The sequence below is a fragment of the Hyaena hyaena genome, unplaced genomic scaffold, assembly GCF_003009895.1.
Source record: "Hyaena hyaena isolate Hyena2069 unplaced genomic scaffold, ASM300989v1 scaffold_760, whole genome shotgun sequence".
NCBI classification, from domain to species: Eukaryota; Metazoa; Chordata; class Mammalia; order Carnivora; family Hyaenidae; genus Hyaena; species Hyaena hyaena.
Window position 1 is genome coordinate 563578 of NW_024081391.1, and position 26341 is coordinate 589918.

Here is a 26341-nt window from a genome sequence, read left to right on the forward strand (position 1 = left end):
GGGCACTGGTTAGTAAGGACTTTAATGCACCCAGGAGACAAAGTGAGTAGTGAGCCTGCAGCTGGAGCCTCCAAAAGGCACCCCGGGGGGGGGGGGTGGTGGTGGGGAGACAAACAAGGCTCCTGGCAGATTCTTCGTCCCTCCCTCCCCTTTGTCTCCCTCCTCAACTCAGCCCAGTATCAGGTTCTCCATGTGAAAACCCTGTCTTCACCTCCTACTTCTTATGGATAAATGGGAGTGGGAATGTTCATCCAGCACTTACTCTGCCCTGGCCCATGTTTGCAAAATAAAGTAACACAAAGCCCATGCCCTCAAAGAACCATTCAATATTAGAAGGACTTATGTGGTCCCACCACCACCTCACCACTGAGGGACTCCCTGCCTTAATCCCACCCCTGCCTAGAGAACACTGGAGGGCTGAAGGGTGGGCAGAGAAGGTGAACCACCCTGCCAGCCACAAAATGGCAAGTTAGGGCGCAAAAGACAGAAATGATAAAAATTCTCTTTCTGCCCCTCACTGCACATGATTCCTTGAGGGCACACAATCTGAAATTCACTTGGGTTACCAAGTAGCTCTAGAAGAAAATTTGGCTTCCGTCACTTCCCCACCCCTCGATGTGGCTGTGTTCAGACATCTTCTCTCCTTTTTTTTTTTTAATTTTTATTTTTTAGAGAGAGAGTGTGAACAGGATAGAGGTCAAGAGAGAGGGGGACAGAGGATCTGAAGTGGGATCCATGCAGACAACAGAGAGCCCAATGCAGGGCTTGAACTCACAAACCTCGAGATCACGACCTGAGCCGAAGCTGGGCGCTCAATCGAGACACCCAGGCGCCCACAGACACCTTCTCTCCTAACTTCACACTGGACTGAACTCCCCAAAAGGAACAGGGTTATAACTGGGAGAAGGGTGGGAGGAAAGAAATGAATTTCAGAGTTTATGCTTAAAGCCCTGGGTGTGTCTGGCTTCTTCCCACTCCCATGGTACCATGCTGCAGCAGTGAGCAGACAGTGGGAGAGCATCAGGAGCCCATAAATAATGAGAATATAACAAGAACAGCTCATAAGATTGAGCCCCACTGGGCTAAACACTCTACACATATTCTCTCTCTCTCATCCTGAATGGTGGTCCTGTGCAGCGGCCACTCTTCCTATGCCTGTTTTCTTATATGCAGAAACTGATGCTTGGAGAAGTCCAATGTCTCACCCAGAGTCACAGACTCAGGAAGTGGCCTGACCCCAAACCCATATCCTTAGCATAGTGCTGAGGCCCATGGCTGAGAAAAAATACCCGAGGAGCTACCAAGGGTAAGCACCAGATATTTCAAAGTTTTCCTGGATAGAGGAAGCTACCCTCTTCCACACAACAACACCCTCCTCCCGGTGTCACAACTTGGTCTGCCTCAGTCAGTGGCCGGTACTGGGCTACATTCCAGGTGCCACAGATGTTTATGGACTAGCCAGAAACCTAGTATGGTTGAAACACTGGAAACTCAAGAAAAAAGAGGCATTTGGAATGTGTTTGTTTATAAATTGGAAATTGTATTTACAATCGAGGCAGCTGGACTAAACATCAAGCTAGAATATTTTCCTGTGCCTGACATAGTCTTTGGTTCAGGAGATCAGATTGTTCCACAAAAACAGAAGAGACTCCTGTGTGAGTAACCAGCTAGTAATGAAGCTCTCTCAGTGTGTGTGTGTGTGTGTGTGTGTGTGTGTGTGTGTGTTTTGCTTCTGGAGTGGGAGAGAGGTGGAGTTTCTCTACTTCCGTGCAGACTCAGGAAGAGCAGACTTCTGCAAGCGCTGACTGACTGGGGGTTAATACCGTGGAGGCAGTCCCAATCTGCAGACACATACCACTGCCTACTCCTCATTTATCCACCCACTGAATGTTTATTGCGATTTATTATAAACAGACTCTCTAGCCCAATCCACAGAAACACACAAAGTCTTAGAGCTGAAAGGAACCTTAAGAATACTGGAAGCCAACTCCTGAGGGGAAACTCAAGGGCCACAGGCAGAAATAAAAAGCAGCCTAAAGCAATGCAGCCAGAACAAGGGAGGAGGGAGGGAGGGGGTGAAGCCGGAGAGAGTGAATTTGGACTCTGAAGTTTGTTAGCAGTGACTCTGGCAGCTACTTAACCTCCCATGGCTGCGATTTCCTCATCACCCTGCAGAACCGTACAGGCCCAATGTGGCTTGTCAAGTCCTGTCATAGCTGTGGTCCTGGTCCAAAGCAGGGACCGCCGCCCTCTTCCTGTAGGGTGGAACAGGGTGGTTGTCCCCTGGGTGGAGGCTGGGAGATGGCGCTGTTAAGTGGCTGCCTCCACAAGGATATAGTGTGCAGCATAGATGCCCTTCAAAGCCAAGGGCTCATCCAGTCCCGGCTTAGTGTGTTGGCTGCTCAGGGCTCACAGCTGAGTCATTCTGCAGCCATTGCTGGCAGTCCAAGCCTCCCTGCCCAAAGGAATCCTACATCCAGTGACCAGCAGGTCACTACAGGCCTGTCTAGCAGGGCCACCCTAGCTTTCAGAGCTCCTTGAAGGACCAGCTGAGGCCCCACTTGTAACTACGTGGCGGCAGCTCTCTGCCCCTCCCCTCCTCTCAAAAATAAATAAACATTTAACAAATTTAAAAACAACAACAACAGAAAAGTCTATTTGCTCACTATACCAACTCACTGGACAGACATTTTTCAAGTTCCAGGCCCAGAGCAGTTGTAGACTAAAGCCAATCTGACTCCAGCCATAGTTGGTTTCCAGGAGAAAAGGGGCCCATGGGAACCCTTCTTTGAAGAGTCAGGGGGACCCACAGAGGTAGACCCACTCTGCGCCCCAGTGGAGGACCAGAGACCAGATGCCTTTCTGCCTCTTAATTCCAGAAGTCCCACTGCACTCAGACCACATCCAGCCTGGGCTGTACCCACCTTCTGTGTTTCCTCAGATGAGACGTTGCATGGGCTGCTGGGAGGGGATACCCGTTTGCACTGTTGTTCCCCACTGCTCAGGGCCCAGGAGTTGGCAAAGTCGTAGGGGTCCGAGGTCAAGGTCCCTGTGGAGAGAGTTTCAAGGAGAACAAAGTCACAGTTAAGCCTGACCCAGGACTTCTATGGGAAAACTCTAGGTCTATTGTCACCCAAATCAACCTTCCATTAGATTGGTACATAGGCATCTGGGGTGGGGAGTAACTTTTGTGCAGCGGTGAGCACAACACCAGAGTATCAGAGCTCAGCCTGTGTTTGGGGGTGGGGGGGCTGGGCAGATGGGCACAATGAGCAAGGTGACATGGAAGACAATGAGGAACATGCCCAATGACTCTGTCTCCATGCCCTGTGTGCCTTTCCCCTCTACGCAGAACATTCTCCACCCCCTTATTACCTTGACTCTCTCCATTCATTGTTTGAGAGGCAGCTCCAGAGCCACTTCCTCCAGGAAGCCCTTCTGAACTAGTTCTACTTCCTGCCTTCCACCCCAGCCTATGTTCCCTCAGCACCAAGGCCACCTTTCCATCAAAACTCTCATCCTCCTTTGTGTTGGTATTTCCTTTGTTTATATTCATACTCCATTCAACTGTGAGCTCCCTGATTCAGGGTACAGGCTATATCTCTTATCTCTGAATTCCTAGCCAGTGCATTATAGACACTTGAAACATTTTTGCAGAATGAAGGTAAGAATGTGACATGGAACCTGAGCCCCCAGTCACTGTATCCCCAGTGCTCTCACAGCATCTGTCCCTTGGTCTCATACCAATCATGCCACCATCAGCTCCCACAACAGAGGGAGGGCTTGTGGGCTTCCATGGCAAAGGAGATACCTAATGTCACTGCTGAATCTTTGCTGCAAAGATACTAATGAAGCATGGACGCAAGTGGTCCTTTTGGATAGCCAGGTCCAGAAGAGTGAAGCATGTTTCAAGGTCAAATCATATACTCAAGAAAAGAAAATAGAAAATCCTTGGGGAAAGAAAAGCAGGACCTTGGAAGTATTGTCAGTTGGCATCTGGGGTGTGGTAAGCAGGGAAAATGACCCCCTTCAAAGATTCATTTCCTAATTCTTGGAACCTATGAATTATCTTAAACGGCAAAAGATATGATTAAGTTAAGGATCTTGAGAGGAAGAGCTTATCTCAGATTACTTAGGTCAGGCTTATATGCAATCACATGTATCCCTATAAGAGGGAAGCAGTAGGAGGTGACACCAAGATACACGCAGAGAAGATGATGTGGTAACAGGTGGAGATCGGGATGATATAGCCACATTAAGGACTGCTCACCGTAGCTGGAAGAAGCAAGGAACAGATTCCCTTCTAGGGTCTCCGGAGTGAGTAGAGCCCTACCAACACCTTGACTTCAGACATTTAGCCTCCAGAAATTGTGAGAGATTAAACTTCTGTTGTTTTAAGCCATGAGAGAGGCCAAAAGAAAGGAACCTTACATTTATGCAGCTTCTACTATGTGCCAGGCATTATGATAAGTGCTCTCTGCATTCTGAGTAACCATGTCACACAGGCTTATCCATTTTCTAACATATCATGAGAACTCCAAAAACTTCAGATAATACCATTCTTGTATAGAGGTTATAAAAAACAAATATACTTAAAATTCTTGTTACAAAGAAAAAATGAAACCTGATAAAAGGGCAAGACAATAAGAAAAAACAATAGAGTTGAAAAAGAACCAGATTTACCTTCTAAAATTACAAACACAGTCAAGGAAACAAATAAAACTCAACTGATGGGTCAGACATCATCTGGATATTAGACAGAGTTGAGGGAATTAGGAAACTAGAAGACAGATCTAAGTAGGAATGTGCTGATGAGCCAGCCATCTGGAGAAAAGCAAAGCCCTGGTTTTTAGGATTTGCTGATTTCCATGGTGCAAATATTCCAACCATGGCCAACTTCAAGCTACTAACATGACAGTACTGAATGCAGACTTGGAAAAGACGCTCACAATCCGTTCTTAGCAGCCAGCATGAGTGCACCACCCAAAAACCAACAAAGAGGAATAGAGAGATAGCAAAATAAAAGTAAGGTAATGAGAAAAATAAAAGGATGGAATACAAATATGCAATATACATCTAACAGGAGAGACAATGACTGGAATTTTTCTAAATCTGATGGAAGATACAAGTCCTGAGATTCAGGCATCAGTCTCAAGCAAGATAATAAATGTAACACCCACATCTAGACACAGCATAGTAAAATTTCAGAATACCAGGGACAAAGAGATAATCTACATACAAAGATAGAAGATACTATATGTGATGCAATAACAGTTGGACTGGCAACCTTCTTCTCAACAACATCAATAGAATGGCATCTTCAAAGCACTGTGAGAAATAACTGATGCTCTCGAATTCTATACCGAGCTAAAGTATCATATAAGAATGCACGGCTGTTTGTTTCAGTTATCACTATTGCCACTACCAGCCCCTTAATGAAGGAAGTGCTAAGGGATATTTTTTAGAAAAATAAAAATTGAGCCTTGAATAAGATGCAAGGAGAAATTATGAGCAAAGAACCTGTTAACCATAAAGACATAGCTAAAGAAGCACTGATTGTGTAAATCTATCATAGTAATGCCAAATTTAGGGATATTCCAACAAAGTAGGGAGGTCAGTGAGGTAGTAGGGAAAGAAGTAGCATTTTAAAAAATAGTAATGGGGGCCCCTGGGTGGCTCAGTCGGTTAAGCGGCTGACTTAGGCTCAGGTCGTGATCTCACAGCTCATGGGTTCAAGTCCCGTGTCAGGCTCTGTGTTGACAGCTCAGAGCCTGGAGACTGCTTCGGATTCTATGTCTCCCTCTCTCTGCCCCTCCCCCACTTGCACTCTGTCTCTGTCTCTCAAAACTGAATAAATGGTTAAAAAAAAAAGCAGTAATGGTAGAAAGCACAAAATAAGATGGTTAATAGAAATCCAAATATATCAACAACTGAATATAAAATGAATGAAAAGAAGCAAAACTTTACAGTGAGAAGACAGAAAAGATTAGTTTACATTAAAATATCAAAAAGGAAAAGCGCCTGGGTGGTTCAGTCAGTTGAGCGGCTGACTTGATTTTGGCTCAGGTCATGATACCAGGGTCATGGAATAGAGCCCCATGCTGGGCTCTGTGCTGACAGCATGGAGCCTGCTTGGGATTCTCTCTCTCTCCTTCTGTCCCTCTCCCCAACTCATGCTTTCTCTTGATAGATGATAGATAGATAGATAGATAGATAGATAGATAGATAGATAGATAGAAGATAGATAGATAAAATAATAATGAGATACAGTGAGATACCATTACACATCTATTAAAATTACTAAGAGAATAATAATAATAATGTGGCAATTCCAAATGCTAGCAGTGATTCAGAGCAACTGGAACTCACACATTGCTGGGAGAAATGCAGATAGCATGGCCAACTTAAGGAACAGTTTGGCAGTTTATTATAATATTAAACATATGTTCATCATACCAACCACTAATTCCACCCCTAAATATTTACCCAGAAAAACTAAAGTGTATTTCTACACAAAAACCCACACATGAATGAATACCACCTCACACTTATTAGGATGGCAACTATCAAACAAAACAAAACAAAACAGAAAATAACAAGTATTGATGAGGCTGTAAGAAATTGGAATCCTTGTGCACTGTGGGTGGAGTGGAAAATGGCTGTACTGCTGTAGAAAACTGGCAGCTCCTCAAAGAATTAAGAATAGGGGCATCTGGGTGTCTCGGTTAAACATCTGACTCTTGATTTCAGCTCAGGTCATGATCTCAAGGTTTTTGAGTTCAAGCCCCACATTGAGCTCTGCACTGATAGCAGAGAACCTGCTTATGATTCTTTCTCTTCCTCTCTCTCTGCCCCTTCCCCATTCATTCACGTGCAGTCTCTCAAAATAAAGAAATAAACTTAAAATTTTTAATTAAAAAAATTAAGGATAGTATTGCCACATGATCCAGCAATTCCACTTCTGGGTATATACCCAAAAGAATTGAAATCAGGGTCTTGAAAAAGTATTTGTATGCCCATGTTCATTGCACCATTATCTACTCTAGCTATACATGAAAACAATCATGTCTATCATTGCATAAATGGAGAAGCAAAATATGGTATATACATACAATGAACATTCTGCCTTAAAAATGAAGGAATTGTGAGATAAATGGGATTAAGAGGTATGAACGTTCAGCTACAAAACAAATAAGTCACAGAGACTGTGGGGAATAAGTTTAGGAATTCCCTGAACTTGCACCCATGGGTTAACAAGGCTTAGGATAAAAGTATCCAAGATTAGGTAAACAGGGCCAAAGCACTCCAACATAGTACAAAAGCAGAAAGCTGCTTTCACAGGACAGAAGGTCCAGAATAGGTAAACAGGTGAACAGGGTTATAGACCACTGCAGCTGGGCGAAATTTCTGGGAGCTGAGCTAATTAGCAAAAGAAAGGTGCCTTCCGGACCCTGGGGTAGTATGCTCTGTCTTATCCCCTAGGCAAGTTAAGATAAACAGTGCCTAGTGCCTGCGGTAAACAACCATCTGCTCCACACTGCGATTTTGTTTTGTATTAACCCAAACCCCTAACACCGCATATCTTCAAAACCCCCATTCTCTCACACACGAGTTAATGTTCAGGGTTTCATTGTCTCTTTCTGCATGTCCGTCACTTTGTAACCTCCTGATCCTAATAAATACAGAGCAAGGACCCTTACTCAGGGCTCTTGTCTCCTCCTGGACATTAGCCTCTCTTGCGGTTAATTCTGCATCCACTCTCTTGCTGGACAAGACAGAACTCTAGACTCAAAGTCTGTGACAAAAGATGAAAAGTACAGCATGGGAAGTACAGCTAATAAGATTGTAAAACATGGTTTGGTGGCAGATGGTGACTACAATTATCATGGTGAGAACTGAGTAATGTGGGGAATAGTTGAATGATTATGCTGTACACCTGAAGCTAATATAACACTGTGTATTAATTATACCGTGATAAAAAAGAGACCTTATTCCTAAGAGTTTATTATTAATAATAGCAGTACTGCTTCAGAATATCCCATTTAAATGTACAGTGTGAGTATGTAAATATTTTACTTTCCAGGCAAATTTGTGAGTGTATTACCACTTAACTTCACGACTCTTTGTGAAGGACACATCCGTGTTTCTGAAACAAACAGGCTTTAAGCACTTTTATTAAATTGTTGAAAAATAATCCTTTTATGCTCTTGTTCTCAAACCTGTTCTCTAGATACTGAAATGTGTTACAAAACAAGGTGCAAATTTAAAACAATGCCATGCTAAAATAATTGATTTAAATATCAAAAAGAAAAGGAAATTGTGACATGTGCTACAATGTATGGATGAATTGTAAAGACATTATGCTGTGAGATAAGCTAGTCACAAAAAGAGAAACACTGTGTGACTCCACTTACATGAGGCAGTTGGAGCAGACAGAATCATAGAGACAGAAAGTAGAATGGTGGTTGCCAGAGACTGGGGAAGAGGAGGGAAGAATGGGAAGTTTGGCTTAATGGGTATAGGGTTTCAGATCTGGAAGAGTTCTGGAGATGGATAGCGGTGATTGATTACACCACAGTGTGAATGTACTTAATGCCACTGAGGTGTGCACTGAAAAATGAATAAGATAGTACATGTCATTTTATGTGTGCTTACCAGATTTTTTTTAAATGGGCAGAGTGGGGCGCCTGGATGGCTCAGTTGGTTGAGCGTCCAACTATCCATTTCAGGTCAGGTCATGATCCCAGGGTCGTGGGATATAGCCCTGAGACAGGCTCCATCCTAAGCCTGCTTGAGATTCTCTCTCTCTTGCATGTGTGCTCTCCTCTCTCTCTCTCTCTCCCTCTCTCTTCCTCTCTCTCTCTTCCTCTCTCTCTCCCTTTGCCTCTTCCCTGCATGACCACATTCTCTCTCTCTCAAATAAAAAAAAAATTTTAATGATGATGGAGGGAACCCTATACATGAATGTTTCTAGCAGCTTTATCCATAATTGCCAAAGACTAGATATGACAAAATGTCCTTCAACTGAATGTATAAACAAATCTCAGTAGCACTCTCCAGTTATAAACAAAACAATCTACTGTTGCATACAACCACACAGATGGATCCCTGGGGGAATGATACTAAGTGAAAGAAGCTAGAACTAAAAGGCAAAGTACTCTTTGTACGGTATGATTACAATTACATAAATTTTGGGAAAATCAGAACTATCGGCACAGGAGCTACCAGGGCTAGGAGCTGGGGAATAGCTCAGCTACAAAGGAGCACAAGAATTCTGGTGGTGAGGACACTGCTCCATAGTTCATGAAGGTTACACGGCTCTACACCTTGATGGAAGCTCACAGACTAGGAAGTGTGGCTTTTGCCATATGTAAAGGACACCTTGATAAATGTGACTTTTAAAAACAACAAAATAAATACCAGCTATGTGCTTCTTTCATGCAATACGTCTGAAACTGCACAGACTGCTTGAGAATATTTAAAAAGATGAAACAAATACTGACCTAAAAAAGGTGAGGTGCCTATATATTATTGCCAGACAGATTTTAAGGTATTGTGAAAAATGATGAGTCATTACATAAAAGGAAGAGTTCATTAGAAAGATTCAACACATCTAAAATCTAACTGCAAAGGCTCAAAACGGATAAAGCAAAACTTGACAGAATGACATGAAGAAATTGACAAATTCATCACCATTGTAAAAAAAAATTTAACACAGTTCCCTTAGTAATGGGTAGTTGAAGCAGACAAAAAAGTAGCAAATATATAGAATATTTGCATAACACAATTAACAAACTTAATTCAAAAAGTTTATATAGAATCCTGCACCAATCAGAGAATACATTCTCTTGGAACGTACATAGAACAATTGCAAAAAAGATCATGTAGGTGGCCACCAACAAGTCTCCCCAAACTTCTAAATTAGAAATCAATTTAGTTACAAAAGATAACTTTAGAAAGTCTAACCGTCTGGAAATTTTGAACACACTTTATAGGTAAAGAAAGAATTCAATGGAAATCAGAAAAGCCATAGAACTAAATGAAAATGAAAATATGTTACATATCAAATTTCGTGCCACTAAGATGGCATTTAGAGGAAAATTTATAGCCTTAAATGTACATATTGGACAATATAAAGTTTGAAAAATTGGTGCTGGCAAAGACAAAAATAAATGATCTCACTATTTTCCAATATATACAGTGAAATGAAAGGGATGGTCAACTGTTCTCTAGAAACTTATCCCTTAATCAAAGGGTAGTTGATTCTTCATAAGGAAGAAGAATAACAAATGTTCAGCTTTTGTAAGGGAGCACCACTAATTAAACATTTATGTAATTGAAATTATCTAAAGAAGATTAAAGATTACTAGTGGTTTCCACATTGTCCATATTGCCTTCTATTGCTCATGAACACACACATAAACTGGCTTTTTTGGACAGTGGGCCACCCTTTATAGATTTCATTCATGAAGTTCTACTGCATTCGTTCAGGAGGGTCTGTTCAAACCATCCAGAATTTACCAACCATCTACCATATGTAAGCTGCTATGGGGAATTCAAAGTTGAACCACGTCAGCTTTCAGGAGCTCCAAGATGTGGTTTGCCAGGAGGTCCAGGCAGTGGAGCAGAATGCTAAGACGTAAAGTTGGCAGGAGGGGCACCTGAGTGGCTCAGTCAGTAAAGTGTCCAACTCTTGATTTCAGCTCAGGTCATGATCTCACAGTTCATGAGTTCAAGCCCCACATCAGACTCTGTGCTGACAGCTGGAGCCTGCTTGGGATTCTCTCTCTCCCTGTCTCTCTGCCCCTCCCCTGCTCATGCTGTCTCTCTCTCTCTCACTCTCTCTCTCAAAATAAATAAATAAATAAACTTTTTAGAAAAAGTTTGGCAGGATAAACATAACATGGCGGGGGAGAAATGTTAGTGAAGGTTTGTAAGCAGGGAAATTACATGTGTAACCACAACTTTAGGGAAATGGTATCCTACCTAGAAAAGCTTACCTTCTTGAGTCCTGAAGTCATCCTCAGCAAAGATGTTAAAGTTGCCACACAACCCACAGGTCTTGTTGAAGTATCTATCTGACAGCAGGATTTGAAAATTGCCACTGCCATCAATTCTGGCCACAAAGCCATGGGCCTCACTGGACAGCTTGTAGTACCCAGCCTCGGTCTCTAGATACAGCCCGTTGGAGGCATAGGGCATGGAGATGCTGGAGGGACAAGGATGAGCTCAGGAAGTAGGCTTCTCGTGAATTTCCTGGATGTCCCTCCCACCTTTCAAGCCCAGCCCCAGGCTCCAGGGTTGGGACCTTGGTGCCAAGTCGCTGAGGACCTAGACCAAGTCAGGAGACTGGCCTTTCTAATTCTGACATTCCGGGCTTCTGACTTACCTTTGGTCCCCCTGCAGCACAGTACCGTTGACAAACAAATGGATGTCGAAAAATTCCCCGAGATACACGGAGAGGCTTACTCTCTTGCCATTTTGGAAGTCCCCTGAAAGAGAAAAAGGTCAGTAGTGGTGATTATCATCAAAAAAAAGGTTATATGTTCAATTCAATCATCTTATACACCTCACTAACCTTATCCCAGTGGGAAACTCCCCCAAAGGACTTAACAAATGGGCAACAGAAATCTTCATCAAAATATCATTTACTCACTCATTTTTCCATTCACCTAAAAATATTGAGTGCCTTCTGGATACATAACCCCCTTCTAGTCTCTTCTATTTCTCAAAAGAAAACTATGAAAGCATGAGCCCTTCTCCGGGGAGCTTACGATAAGCAGGTGGCTATCGACTATACTGTAAAAAAGATAATAAAAGCAACATTGTGAGTTATTGGTAACAAGTAATCTAGAAGAGTGTAATGTTCTCTCAGGACAGCCCAAACCAGAATCCCTAGGCTTTTTGTTTAAAATGGAGATTTATGAGCTCATGAAATCAGTTTACTGAATTTGAGTCTCTGGGAGAAATTTAGAGATCCTGTCAGCAAAGTGCCTCACTCTGCACGGGAAATGAAGTCAGGATGCAATAAATGATTGATATTGCCATTTGAGACGTGTGAATAGGTGAACACATAAGAAAACCGTCTGTGAACAAGGGTTCAGTTGTGAGGGGCGAACACAGAGGCCAGGGTGCTGGTGGTGACCTCAAAGCAGGAAAAGAAGCCGGAGACCCATTTTCTGCAGCACCATGGAGACTAATCCGACCATGAGGGCCTGAGAACAGGCGGTCTCCAAAGATAACCGACCAGCCACAGGAAGTAAAGGAGCCAGAAGGAACAACGTAGAGTCTTTGTCTCTCGCCTTGGAGACTAAGAAGTTGGTGAAAACAGGGAAGATGAAGGGCAGCAGTGAACACAGAGACAGAAGATGCTGGAGAAAAGGGGCTCGGTGCCTATGGGCTCCTGCAGAAATGGGGCAAAGGAGCCAGCTGCAAAGGTTAACCTTGGAAATGAGGAAATATTCCCTCCCCTAGAAGAGCGAGGGCTCCAGCTGCTCAGCAAAAGAAGAGGCAAGAAGGTCTGTAGAAGTAAGTACAGGAGACGTTGGCATGAGGTGCTGCTGCCATGCCTTGGGCTACTGACAAAGTCGTTGAGGAGGACTTCAGCTGAGGCCTTGGCGGCACCCAGCTGCTGGAGGACCGCGATTAGCTCTTACATGCATGTGCGCACGTGCGCCTGTGCCACCAACCAGAAAATAGACTCTTTCTGGTGACACTTCTGTGAGGGAGTCACATGTAAATAGCTGGCCTATTCTAAGAATAGATTCCTGAATGGTACACTGTTAGCAGCTCGGGGAGGGGGGGGGCGGGCAGGAAAGCCCCACAGGCCACCCACAGACTACAGACCGCATTCTGCAGAGCTCGAGACCAACACTGTCAGGAAGGAAACGAGATGCCAACCACATTAAAGGGGTTTTGTCCTGAGGAGTTTTTGTCCCGGTAGCCTTGCCTGCCCTGCATTTTCTGCTTAGAGCAGTTTCGCAGCAAGCACATCTTTAAGCAGTTGAGCAAACTTTCTGGCAGCAAGAAATTAGCCCAAGAAAAACAAACACAACGACACAGATAAGTGATCAGACAAATAGAGTCAAACGTTAATGGTAGAATCTGAGTGGTGGGCATACGGGTGGTCACTGTCTTATTCTTTCAGTGTTTCTAAATGTTTGGAAATTTCCATGGTAAAACACTGAGAAAACAAGCAAATGGGATAGCCGGGCAATGACCCCCAGTTGTCAGTCAGTCCCTCCCGGAGCCTTCCATGCCCTTGGGCATGCACAGCGGACCAAAGACCAGCTCCCTTCCAGGGCCTGTTTTTGGGGCGGAACCCACTGGACAGGGCAAGCCTCCACTCGCCACCTTCCTGCTGGAGATGGCGGGCAAAAAGCCCAAGAAGTCAGGGGCTCTGGGTCCCTTATGACCACAGAAAGTGTCTCCTCATCAGTACACTTTTCCCTGCCATACATGCCCAGTGTCACAGAGCAGATGGACAGGCACGCAGTCCTGCCCCAGCTTCACTGGGTAACTCAACCTGTATGTTGCCTCTGAGCCAAAGGCCTCTCCCTCCTGGAAATGACAGGAGTCCCTTTGCACCTCTCCTTTGCAGTCTCCCGCCCTCTCATGGAAATTCAAAAGGCCTCTGGAGAACAAGTGGGCCAGGGAGCAGGCAGCATGTGGCTGGAGGATGGGTGGGGAACGCTTTGCATGCAACCAGGTGGCTTGGGGTGAGCCACTGCCCTGCGGATGCAGGTCTGCAGCTCCTGAGAGTTTTCAAGGGATGTAGAATCACCCAAACTGTGGCTCTCCTGGAGGCCAGGTGCATAGGAAAGCCAGAGCTCATTATCCCCACAAGGTTGAAAGGCTCCCACTGGGCACGGGTGCGTGAGAACCCCCACCCTTTGCAAGTAAGGGGGTTATTGAAAGCTGCTGAAAGCAGCCTGCTCCCACAGAGCAAGGGACTTGGGTCCACCCAGATGGCTACACTCAGGGTAACTTGCCTGTCATCACAGAGCCAGTGAGTGGTAAGAGTCAGGACTCAGGCCAGGTGCTGGTTTAAGTATTTGAGGGGCTGGGATCACCATTAGGAAGCCAGGGAGCACTGACTGAGCAGAGCACTGTGTGAGGCAGCTTCCTTTTCAGGGAAGGTGGGGCTGGCTGCCCAGGACCTTCACTTGTCCAGGGGCCCTTGGGAGCTGGGACTGGGGTCCTTAGTGAGGAATGAATTGAGGAGCCTGAAAAATTCCTGAGCCTGGATGGCAGAGGGAAGCCCTAAGAGCAATCTCTCCACACCCAAAGCAGAGAGCAAGGAGATTCTGGAAAGTGTGTCCTGGAGAAGACTTCAATACAGAAAAAAAAACACCACATTATGACAGCAGGAAGGCTGTTGGAGATGGTTGAAACAGATGGCTTTAAAACACTTTTGCCCCGAAAGCAGAGTAAAAACAGTTTACTGCATGACCCAGTACGCACACACTCACACATTTCACACCACCTACCCTTCCCGTGAGCCGGGCCCTCTGACTACTTTCTGAGGTTTTTCTATCCTATTCCATGTAATCTCTTTAAATACTGGTTACATTCACTAAATTATTTTTAAATCCACACGTTATGACTCAGTTTGAGAAACACTGAACTAGACTGACTCCATTTTAGAGCTAGAGAAACTGAAGCCTAAGCTTCCAAGTCTGTCTGCCCCAGCAATATTGACATTCGGGACCAGACACTTCTTTGTAGTGGGGGCCTTCTGATGCGCGGTAGGGTGATCAGCAGGATCCCTGACCTCTAGTCACTAGATGCCAGTAGCATCTACCTACAAGTTGTTACAATCCAAAACGTCTCCAGACACTGCCACGTGTCCTCTGGGGGAAAATCACCCTGAGTGAGACTCATTGCTTTATACTGTTATCAAGAGGCAGAGCCCTTACACAGGCTTTCTAACTTCAAGGCTAAATTTCCTTTGGCAACACAAAGCTGCCTAACAGGGCATCTGAGTGCTCTGGATTCATTTAACCACTGATGCAGGAGAAAACTCTAGATTTTATTTGCTTCTTATTTTATTTGCTTCCTTCCCTCCCTGCAGAGCTTAGGAGAGACTCTGATGATGTGCAGTCATTAGGAAGATGAGCTCAAAAGGGGATCCCACACTCCACAGATGCACAGGTTAGCACTTCCTATAACTGCTGGGGGAAGGTAGGCTGGGTGTCCACCCCAATGTCTCAGTGCCATTTACTGATGTGGAACCACGCCCCCAACCCCACCCCCCAGTAAGTGACTCAGCACAGCGTCCTGTTGTTCAATGGCTCTCTCTGGACTGGCTTGGGAACCAGACCCTGCAGCGTGGCTTAGGAAGAGCCAGGACTCCAGCGCTCTCTCCCCCCCCCCCCCCCCCCCCCGGTCCTTGGGCTGGTGCCCTGGGGGGGCCCTAGTAGCTTTGGCCTGCCTGGACCTGCCCAACCAAGAGCTAGGATCAAGGAAAGGGCCCTCCCCTTCGTACCAGGTGGTGCTTCTTGCTTGGACATAAACAACTTTACCCAGGATGTGAACAAGGTCCGCAGGCACTTGAAAGGAATGGACATTTGGGATTTCGAAACAGGGAAACAGGATGTCATTGGAGAACAATGGGGCAGAGGCGTATGTGAGGACGCAGGCATGCGCGTGTAAACTGGAGCTGCTGTGTCCAAGTGCGCTGTACAGACCCTGGGGCCTCAGGCTCCTGAAGCAGCCATGCCGACTCACCCCTCTCCACGCCTGGCCTCCTCAGATTATTCCTCTCTTCCCAACGCCCCTCATGCCACCAGCCCCAAAAACACAAAAAGTAGCCACCCATTCTCTCTGATGTTAGCAGCATGATTTGGGGGTGGGAATTAACCAATCTCAGTTAAAGTATGATTAACCCATAGTCTGGTGTAGGTCAATTGCCTGCCAGAAAACTGACACGTGACAAGTTGTTATAAGAACAATGACCCAGGGGCACCTAGGTGGCTCAGTCAGTTGAGTGTCCGACTTCAGCTCAAGTTACGATCTCAGGGTTCTTGAGTTTGAGCCCCAAGTCGGACTCTCTGCTGTCATGCAGAGCCTACTTCGGATCCTCTGTACCCCTCTCTCTCTGCCCCTCTCCCACTCCCGCTTTCTCAAAAATAAATTAAACATTAAAAAAAAAAAAAGAACAATGGCCCAGTGAGGGTGCGGACGGGGTCCCAATAAGATGTTTGAACAGAGAGGCCTAACACAGTCCTGCAGGTTCCCCTTGGCCCCTGAAACCCGGGAAAGGACAGCCAGAAAGGCCAGGCCTCTGACATGAACCCAAGCGATGTTGCCCTGACCTTCACAGAAACAGCCCCTGTGTCCACCTTGTATCCTGTGTTAAGGCGGCTGCTTTCAGTCAGTAAGGATTGGGTAACACTTCACACTTGTAAATGATTTGTCTACCTTGATCCTCACAGTATCTGCATCTTAAAGGCAAGGAAATGGAAGCCGGGAGACGTTGGCACTTCCCTAAGGACACTCGGTGAAGAGGAAGAGCCGGGAGGAGACATCTGATCCTCTGGCTGCAACTATGGCTCTATCCACACTTCCGTTTCCTGCTGGGGGCAGAGCCACCTGGTCCTAGGGGATGGAAAACAACCAGTCCCCACAAGCTGATGAGCCCAGTGCCAGACAGGGCCAGAGTAGTGGGGGGTGAGGGGGTCTTCCTGGAGGAGGTGATAGTGACTGCATAGAGGCACAGGTGGCCTGAGTTTTTCTGCCTTCGAGGCCTACCCTTAGCAGGAAAAAGTCCAGAGTGGGTTTAAGTAGGGGAAGGGGACTTTTCCAACATGCTGCTTGCCTCCCTGACCCCAGAAGATGAACTCTGTGCTTGGCCCTAGGATTTCATTACACACTGTTTACAAATCCCCCTTGAGGGTAAGGATTCTACCTCAGGAATCAAGACAGCAACCCCCAGTGTCTGCATCAAGTCCCCCTCTGGAAAGTCCCCTGCAGCCCAAAGCCACAGGTTGGAGAGGATGTCTTTTGAAATCTTTCTCCTGTCACTCCTAACCTACTCCATTCCCACTGACACCCGAGAGTCATCTCAAGTAGGAGGCCTGTATGGAACCCCATTATGATTTTTTTAAGATGCATAGAAGAGGTGCATGACTGGCTCAGTTGGTAGCGCATGCACCTCTGAACCTCAGGGTCATGACTTCAGGCTCCACGTTGGGTGCAAAGCCTACTTTTAAAAAAATGGTATGGGTGCCTGCGTGGTTCAGTTGGTTAAGGATCCAATTTCGGCTCAGGTCGTGATCTCATAGTCCATGAATTCGAGTGCCGTGTCAGGCAAGGAGCCTGGAGCCTGCTTCGGATTCTGTGTCTCCCTCTCTCTCTGCCCCTCCCTCCCTCTCTCTCAAAAATAAAATAAAAATATTTTTTTTTAAAAAAGAACTAAGTACACACAGAAAAGTCAGTAGATGGTGTCAATGTCAATTTTGTGATTGTAATATCTGAGAATAATTTGTACAATGTTACCAATTGAGGGATACTGGGCAAAGGGGACACAGATTGTGTGTGTGTGTGTGTGTGTGTGTGTGCGCGCGCGTGTGTGTGTGTGTATTTACAACTGCCTGTGAATCTATTATAATTTCAACCTAAAAAATTTAACTTAAAAAATAAGAAATATATCTTACATATTATCCCCATAACTTCTGGGTTTTATTACAGGGTAATAAGAATCCACTGTGGATTTTTTTTAACTGAGAAACAAGAAAAAGAGAGAGAAATGTTTTTTTCCTTGTGATGAGAACTTTTAAGATCTGTTCTCTTAGAGACTTTCAAATATACCCACAGCAGTCATAACTAGGGTCACCGTGCTATGCCTCCCCAGCTCCTGGACTGATTGATCTATCTTATAAATGGAAGTTTATACCTTACCCACCTCTGACAGCCACAAATCTGATCTCTTTTTCTAAGAGTTTGGGTTTCGTTTTGGTTTTTCCTTTTCTTTTCTTTTTTAGATCACACAGTATTTGTCTTTTCTCTGTCTGACTTATTTCATTTAGCATAATGCCCTCAAGTTCCCTCCATGTTGTTGCAAATGCGCAATGATTTTTAAGGTAGAGAAACTACTTAAAGTAAACATTGGGCAGAAGGCCCTCAGGCTTCAGCCTCCCAGGGAAGGTGAGGGGGCACTTGCTCTCTGCAGCTGCTCTCTCAAGTTACTCCCAGCTGCTGCCTCTGAAGCAAAGGGGGTCCCCAAGTTCAGTGATCAGAATGGCTTCCACCATCTGTCATGCCCTGGGGATGTCTTTGGTCCATTTCACCCCCTGCCTGGTTTTCATGGCCACGACCACCCAGCCTCCTGTCTTCCTCCTTTTCTGGGCCTTTTTGGCAAAGTAGCAATTCCTTCTTAATCCTTCCAACTGCACAAGCCTCTATAGTAGCTCCTCACTGCTGCTGATTCGGGAAACAAACTCCCGATTTGTCAGCCTCATTCCATGACCCAGCCGCGCCTCCCACTCACTATTCCTCAGCCCCATGCTTCTCAAGGTTTGGTCCCCAAAACAGCAGCAGCATCAGCATCCGGGAACTTATTAGAAATGGGCCTTTCAGGCCCCACTGACTCAGAAAGCCTGGGATGGAGCCCAGCAACCTGTTTTTAACCAGCCCTCCCGGAGATCCTGATGCAGGTTGGGAGTTTGAGAACCACTGCGCCAGACACATTGCCCTCCCCGCTGGGCTGAGCTGAGGGACTTGTGTTCCTTCCAGCCTCTTCCCTGCCCTGTCCTCTCTGCCCAAACCCCTCACCCAAACTCTTCACATGTCATGGTTTTCACGAAATCAGCTCTTGGGTACAACAGAGTACCGCGCTTTGTGGATCCCCTCCCTCCCTCACCTTCAGTGCTGCCTGAGACCCCAGTGAGCCAAGCACCAGGAAACAAAGATGAGTAAGGCATGGTCCTTGCCCTTGGGGTGCTCACAGAGGAGGAGGAAAAATGGCAGTCTGGTGAAGTTCAGTGCCCTGAAGGCACACTGCGAAGGGGGTTCCAGCCGAGGCAGGGCAGATGGTGAAGGCATCAGCAGCGGCCAGAGAAGAGGGGAGCCTCATAATTAAGGCAGCTGTCAGCTCATGTAGCTCCCACACTGAGCACTGAGGGCTGCACCCAGCCTGGGAGGCCCCGGAGACCGGGGAGTGGCCTCCCCAGGAGCGCTACCGCCTGCATCTCAGTGAGGGCCTGAGTGTTGACAAAAACTGTCTTTGGCCAACCTTGAATCGGTCTCCTCTGAGCCCTCCTCTCAGTCAAGTCTCAACCTTAGGCTCTATCCTTGGTCTGACTGATTCAGTTTAGCAAGAATCCTGCCTGGTCATTTTCTGTGACCAATTCCTCACACCCCTCCCTCGATACTTATCACCCTGGCCTGACTTCGGCAAGAACCCTACCACGCTGGCCTAGCCAAATGTTATTCCTGATGTTTCCCCTTCGTAATTTTCCATCTGCTGACTCCCACCTGGCTGTAAATCCCCACTAATCCTTGTTATATTTGGAGTGGAGGAGTGGAGCCCCATGTCTCTGCCTCACTGCAACCCCCCCACCATTAATTACAGTAGCCCCTTTAAATAAAGCTTTCCTCACTGTCTATACCAAGTGCCCTGAAGATTTTGCTTTAACAATATGGGTCTGTCCCTTGCCGTGTCCTCTTCCGAAGGCTGCGGATCCCATCTTTGCTAGATTTTGCAGCATCCTCACTCACACATCGCACACATCGGATTCATTCTCAGAGTGTGAAGGTCACCAAACCACAATCCCCCATCACTGCCTGCAACCTCACTCTCAGCTTGGAGAGCACCCTCTCTCCTTAGTGCAGAGGAAAGCTCCTGCATCCTGACAAACCCAGGATCAAAATCCAGCTCTTCCTTTTATGAGCTGTCAACCCTTGGGAGGATCAGACCATGTCTTTGGGCTCAGTGCCTGTACGTGCACCTCAGAGCTGCTGTGGGGTGCAGAGACAACACAGGCACATACCAGCCCTTTTCCAGGAACACAGGAGGTGCTCAGCATCAGCTAGATACTCTGAATTCCACCAAGAACACAGCGATGACCCCTACCGTTTTTCCAGGGGCTCTGTGTGCTACAAAGCGTCTTCTGGTACATCATTTCTTTTGATGCTTTGAAGCTCCCAGAGTGCTGTCTGGACCCAGAGCAATGACCACACCACTGGAAAAAGACTCACTCCATCCCACCAGCCCTCCCTGGGAGAGACCCAGGTGAAGGCTAAGGGAAGTTCTTGGTCATGGAAGGCTATTTCCATCCATGCCTCCGCAAGGATCTGCAAGCTGGAACCCCACCAGAAGAATACCCCCAGTAGGGGTTGAGCTTGGCTGGCGCCTGCTCTGAATCCCTCTCTTTAGTGTTCCGGACTCACCGATAAGGGAGAAGGAGCGTTTCTGGCAGTCCCCAGCCAGGAGGTAACTACAGTCTCCCATAAAGCTGTACATGCTTTCATCAAAGGTGTTGATGAAGTCATCTCCAAAGAGGCTGCACCGGGCCATCGACGACCTGCCAACCATCTCTTTTGCACAAAGGATCCCTGGAGGGAGAGACTACAGGTGAGCACAGCTGGGATCACCCAGCCACTCCAGCCTTGTGCCTGATACCACTTGGGCTGTAGGGAAGTATTTTCCATCCTAAGCAAGACTAAAGCTGTTGCTTTTGGGGGCGCTTGGATGGCTTAGTCAATTAAACATCAAACTCTTGATTTCAGCTCAGGTAGTGAGCTCATGGTTCATGGGTTCCAGCCCCACATCAGGCTCTGTAGTGATAGCATGGAGCCTGCTTAGGATTTCCTCTCTCTCTATGCCCCCCAACCAAAAATAAATAAACTTAAAAAAAAAGTGTTGCTTTGGCCCTCAAAAATGACCCGGAACTCACACCAATAACAGAGGAACAGCTTTTCAGAATATCTATTTGTTTTAATGACATTTACTTACTAATTTTAAATGTGATACATGCTTTATTTGAGAAAGTTTGGAGAATACAGAAAAAAAAATTCAATCAAGGTAAAATCTTCACTAACCAACAGTCTATGATAAGTAAAGTTAACATTTTAGTTTTCTCTTTCTGTTCTATTTCACAGCATATGTATATATAATTACAGATTTTCTACAAATTTGTGATCATCCCATACAAACTATTTATAACCTGTTTATTTCTCAATGTATTGTAAAGAATTTATCATGCCATTGTATATACTTGCAAAACTTGTAGTGACTATACCATATTCTGCATCTAAATGTATGCATTTATACATTATAATAATATTAATCCTATTATTAGGTTCTTAGCATTTTCCCAAATTTTTTAGTAGATTATAATGAGGATCCCTATACATTAATCTACTATATCTTGAACAGTTTACATTCAAACAAATTGGCTGGTGTGTCTAACACACAGAATCTATGGCGTGTTAGCTCTTCTAGGTCCATAAGCTAATTCCTCCCAGGAGATCCTCTTACCACTTATGCACTGTGTGTGTGTGTGTGTGTGGTCAGGTGGGGCACCACAATAGTAAATTTTTAAGTTTTCTGGGTCCCCTCACACAGGAACCACCTGGTAGAAAGATGTAGAGGGTATGAACATGTGAGCACTTTTTCATACTAAACTGTGAGCAGCAGGCTGGATTCTGCTGACCTGAGGGGTCTAAGTGGAGACAAGCCAGAGTTAGAAAAGGGTCCCTCTCACCATTCATAGACTCAGTATCTCAGCAAGGGAAGGAAGGGATTGCAGTCCAGTGGGAGTGGTGGACCTAGGAGAGGTGACTTCTGATCTTTGCTTTATGTGGCTTTATGTGACTTTGGAGCATTCGTGTTTCCTCTATGACCCTCAGTCTCTTCATCTGCACTATGGAAGACTCGACTAGATGACCTCTGCAATCCCTTCTAAAAGTAATCATCTGTCCAAGTCTTGGATTCCTTCTTCCCCATCCTGCAGCCCCATCACAGAAGATTGTTCTGCGTGGCCCCTGTGCTTCTTAATAGTCCAATCAGAGAAACCATTTGCAGGTGGCTGCTCCTTGAGGAATACAAGTCAGAGGCAGGGAGCTCTGAAGAACCTTCACAAGGAGAATTAACCAGTGACCCTGGCAGACCCAACCCAAGAGTAACACAGGACTGGGCACACAGGTGAGCTCCAGACACACCTGCTGATTCCTGGAAGGGATTTATTCCAAAATGACCCTGAGGCAGGAGTAACAGATAGAAACAATTTAGTACCTACCTGGCAAGGTGAAGGCCAGAGCAAGCAGCACCCTCGCAGGCCTGGCAGGAATCATCTGCAGAGAAGCAGGAGAAATGACCGGTGATCACTACCCTCTCACAGATCGTGGCTGGGGTGTACTACTGTCCATGTGTGAAGTGGGAAGAACAATTTTTTTTTAAAGCAAGAAAAAAGATTAATCCTCAATGGCCCCTGTTTGCCCTTGACTATGGAGGACTGGTCCCCAGAAAAGCCCCTGGCCAGGCCCAGGCCAAGAGGAACCATCACTGTGAGCCAGACCCCAGGCATCCTTCCCCAAACAGCAGTCCCAGACCCCAGGCATGGGAGGAACCAGGCCAGCCTGGCCTCTCACTCCCCTGCACTCCTGCACCAGCTGGGAGCCCTTGCTCACCTGATCCCCTCCTGCCTTTTCATCCTTCCTCGCTTGCCACAAGCTGGAGAGAAGAAGCTATCCCATGCTCTGTTCCTACCACAGGCACCCAGACATGGAGAATGCTCAGCAACCACGTTTGCAGGTCAGTCCCCAGCACGGTACCACTGCTCAGGCAATGTGTGCGGGGCTGAGCTGATAAATGGACAGGTGTCCAGTAGCCCGGACGCAGAAAGGCTCCCCATAGGGTGCCCCCCTCCAGAAGAAGATGATTGACCCTGGCTTCAGAGCATGCCCCAATCCTTTAGAGCCCCTGCCACAGACCTCTCCTCGTGTTAAATAGGTGTAGACTCTATCACCTGAGATTTCCCGGGGATGACTCCTTTCCTACTCAATGCCTCATCCAACCAAAGAGAGACAAGCCCAGTCTGTTATATACCTGCAGAAGAAACACTCCAACGACGTCAGATATGGCCACATCTTGGTCTCAGAACTGGTGACCCTCTACAACCTCCCAACACACATGCACGTCAGGCTGTTTCAGAACACACCCAGAGGTGAGGGCAAAACTCATTCCAGTCTTGCCTCGTCAAGTAGTACAAGCAGAAAAGCCGGCCATGAACAGAAGCAGCCACAGGACTCCCCAGTGACAAGTGGAGAGTGGGCCTTAGGACGGTCCCCGGCTCTAGTCACCCTCCAAACAAGCCCTTCTAGCCCCGGGACAGAGGATCCCAGTTCCCCAGGGGTAAGGACCAGCCCTGATCTTCCTCCCCCAACTGAGCCAGCCCTGCCCCAGAAGACCAGACCTTTCCCTGCAAGCGGGGGCTGCAGGTATCTCCAAGATCCCTTGGGAAGCTCAGTGCCACACGACGTGCCGCCAGCCTAGGTCATGCTCCCCAGCAGCTAAGGCCACTGGGACCGCTCGCAGCTCTGGACTGTCTGGCTAAGTGACCCAGGGGCTGCGCACTCCCCGTGGCCAGGGGGAGATAAAGGCCGAGTTGTGACGTCCACCAGCCCCCCCTCCTTTCCCACCACAATAGCTGTGAGCTGCCGCAGCGGGGGATTGGCCTCCTGTTAATTACCAAAAGGAAACAATGAACGGAAATGGTATTAGAAATACCTCCAAGCCGATAAGACTTTGAAGAGTTTGGTGGGAGACCTCGATTAGCTGCTGTAATAGGCTGCCTTGCCCTCCCCATGCCCCCCACACCGCAACCCCAGCCCTCCCCACACACGGTGTTCCTTATAGACGGGATGACCACAAATGCTGGCTGGCCCAGGGCAGGCTGGCCCAGGCCAGGGAAGAATTCAGACCTGATCAACACAGCTTCTGGATCCGGCATCCAAGGCCAGATACAGGGGAAGTTTGGAACAACAGCTCAACGGGAGCCAAATTAGTGATTGTGTTTGGAGAAAGAAGAGAATGATGCTTCCTATCCACACTAAGGTATGAAAGCATACAGTCCCGGCCCTGACAAAACAGGCCCTTTGACTCCCAGCTAGCGTTCATGGACAAGGTAAGATGAGAGGTCTGGGCACAAGCCCAGGCTTTTGTAAAATGATGGCGAGGCTGGTTTAAGTCTAATTGTCCCCCAAGGACCTCTTCCACCCACTGCTAGAGCCTGACTCCTTCCTGACCTTACACACACCCTACACCCACATGCAACACACACACCCCCACATACACCACACATGCGCACACACCACGTGCCCACATATCGCACATATACCACACACACACCACATACATATACTCACACCCCATACCACACACACATACCACACACCATACACACACATACCACACACATGCATACACATATGTATATCACACGCACACCATACATATACACTTCGTACACACACTATACACATGCCACACATACATACCACACATGCACACACATCACACATACACACACACTGCACCACACACAACACACACACATAAAACACCACACACCACATTCACCCTCACGCATCACACACATACCACATACACTATCTACAGCAAACACACACACAAAACCACACATACCACACATACCACATGCACTACACACACACAAACACACATGCACACATATACCCCCGGTCCTTCTTCACAATTTCCTGTTCCTAAGAGCCTACTTCTCTGCATCATCTGCTAAACTCATTCCACTAAAAGAGGGAGCTGATAAAACAGAGGAGGAAGGTGACTCTGTCTTCGTGGGGTTCCAGGCACTGTGACAGGCAGCCTAAGACAGATTTAGTACGGAAGCCCACATCATTGCTTCTCACGGATCATTACCACTTGCCCTAAGACTGTGCGAGACCATTATGTCTCCAACTTCCCCACTCCCCACACACATAAGTCATGCTCTACCATGCCCTTCACCACCCAGGAGAGGACAATGAATGTTCCCAAGGAAGAAAATGGCAGTAGAGGCAGAATTAGTATGATAGAGTAGAAAAGGTACATAAGGATTTCCATTTCTCGCTTGTTTTTTTTTTTACTTGATAACCTGAAAATCTGTCCACTGTGAAATATCATTAAATGCCGTGTTAAGACACACTGACCATACAGAGACTGCTTGCAGTCCTCTCTCCCTCTCTCTCTACGCCTCCCCCATGCACACAAATGCACATGCTCTCTCTCTCAAAATAAATAAATAAATAAATAAATAAATAAATAAATAAATGCCATGTTAAATACGACAAATGCTTTTTTGAATTCACACCTAAACTAGGAGCAAACTAATGAACATCTCCAAGGATCAAGGATCCCCACAAGCAAGAAGGGGTGCAAGCCTAGTGAGTCCAGGTACCCTCCAGACTTGAGGCCAGGCATTGCAGAAACAGGAAATGAGGCTCTGGGCCTGACCCAGCCAGACAACTGGACAAGACCCCTGCATAAAAGTGATGTTTGAAGGGAAACCTTCCAAAGAGTGGGCCAGGAAAAGTTGCAGCTATCAACATAGAAGATAAGGAGTTTGTCTGTCTCCATTGGTTTTAGAGATGGAAACATGAAGTCTTTCTCTATAATTCGTAGCCATAGCCCTACACTCATGCAGGTTTCAGGTTCAGACTGACATTGTCACATGGTCCAGGAACTCCCAAGCTGAGAAGTTGACATAGAAGTTAGTCTTAGGCCAGTACGCAGGGCTCCTGGCAGAAACAAATTTAAAAATCTATCTAAGAAGATATACCTTCTGGGGCGCCGAGGTGACTCAGTCAGTTAAGTGTCCAACTTCAGCTCAGGTCTTGATCTCATGATTCATGAGTTCAAGCCCCACACCAGCCTCCGTGCTGACAGCTCAGAACCTGGAGCCTACTTGGGGTTCTGTGTCTCTCTCTCTGCCCCTCTCCAGTTCATGCTCTGTCTCTCTCAAAAATAAACATTTTTTTAATTTTAATAAATAAAAAAGATAAACCTTCTTCCCAGGTCACATATGATATCTACAGATAAAGTTCTCTAAGGGATCACTTCAAAATCACAAATGTGATTCACACTTGAGAAACAGAGAGGGAGGGAGGCAAATCATAAGAGACTCTTAAATACAGAGAACAAATTGAGGGTTGATGGGGGGTAGGGGAGAGGGGAAAGTGGGTGATAAGCATTGAAGAGGGCACTTGGCATGAGCATTGGGTGTTGTATGTAAGCCAATTTGACAATAATTTAAAAAAAAAAAAAGCACACAATTGAGAAAACAATCCACCATGAGCAAGAATAGGCAGTCACAACCAAAAG

At 46.4% G+C, this 26341-nt stretch overlaps 1 protein-coding gene across 1 annotated transcript in view; it reads right to left on the minus strand.

The window, feature by feature from the left end:
- Positions 1-23663, minus strand: part of VWF (von Willebrand factor) — a 138521-nt gene extending 114858 nt beyond the window's left edge. The window contains exons 1-6 of the mRNA XM_039218403.1: positions 23418-23663; positions 22242-22296; positions 20392-20556; positions 11390-11492; positions 11001-11209; positions 2925-3049 (exon numbers count right to left, since the gene is read on the minus strand). Coding sequence (XP_039074334.1) covers positions 2925-3049; positions 11001-11209; positions 11390-11492; positions 20392-20556; positions 22242-22296 — 657 coding nt within the window. The 5' untranslated portion in view covers positions 23418-23663. The remainder of the gene's footprint in view (positions 1-2924; positions 3050-11000; positions 11210-11389; positions 11493-20391; positions 20557-22241; positions 22297-23417) is intronic.
- Between the last annotated feature and the right edge of the window lie 2678 nt (positions 23664-26341).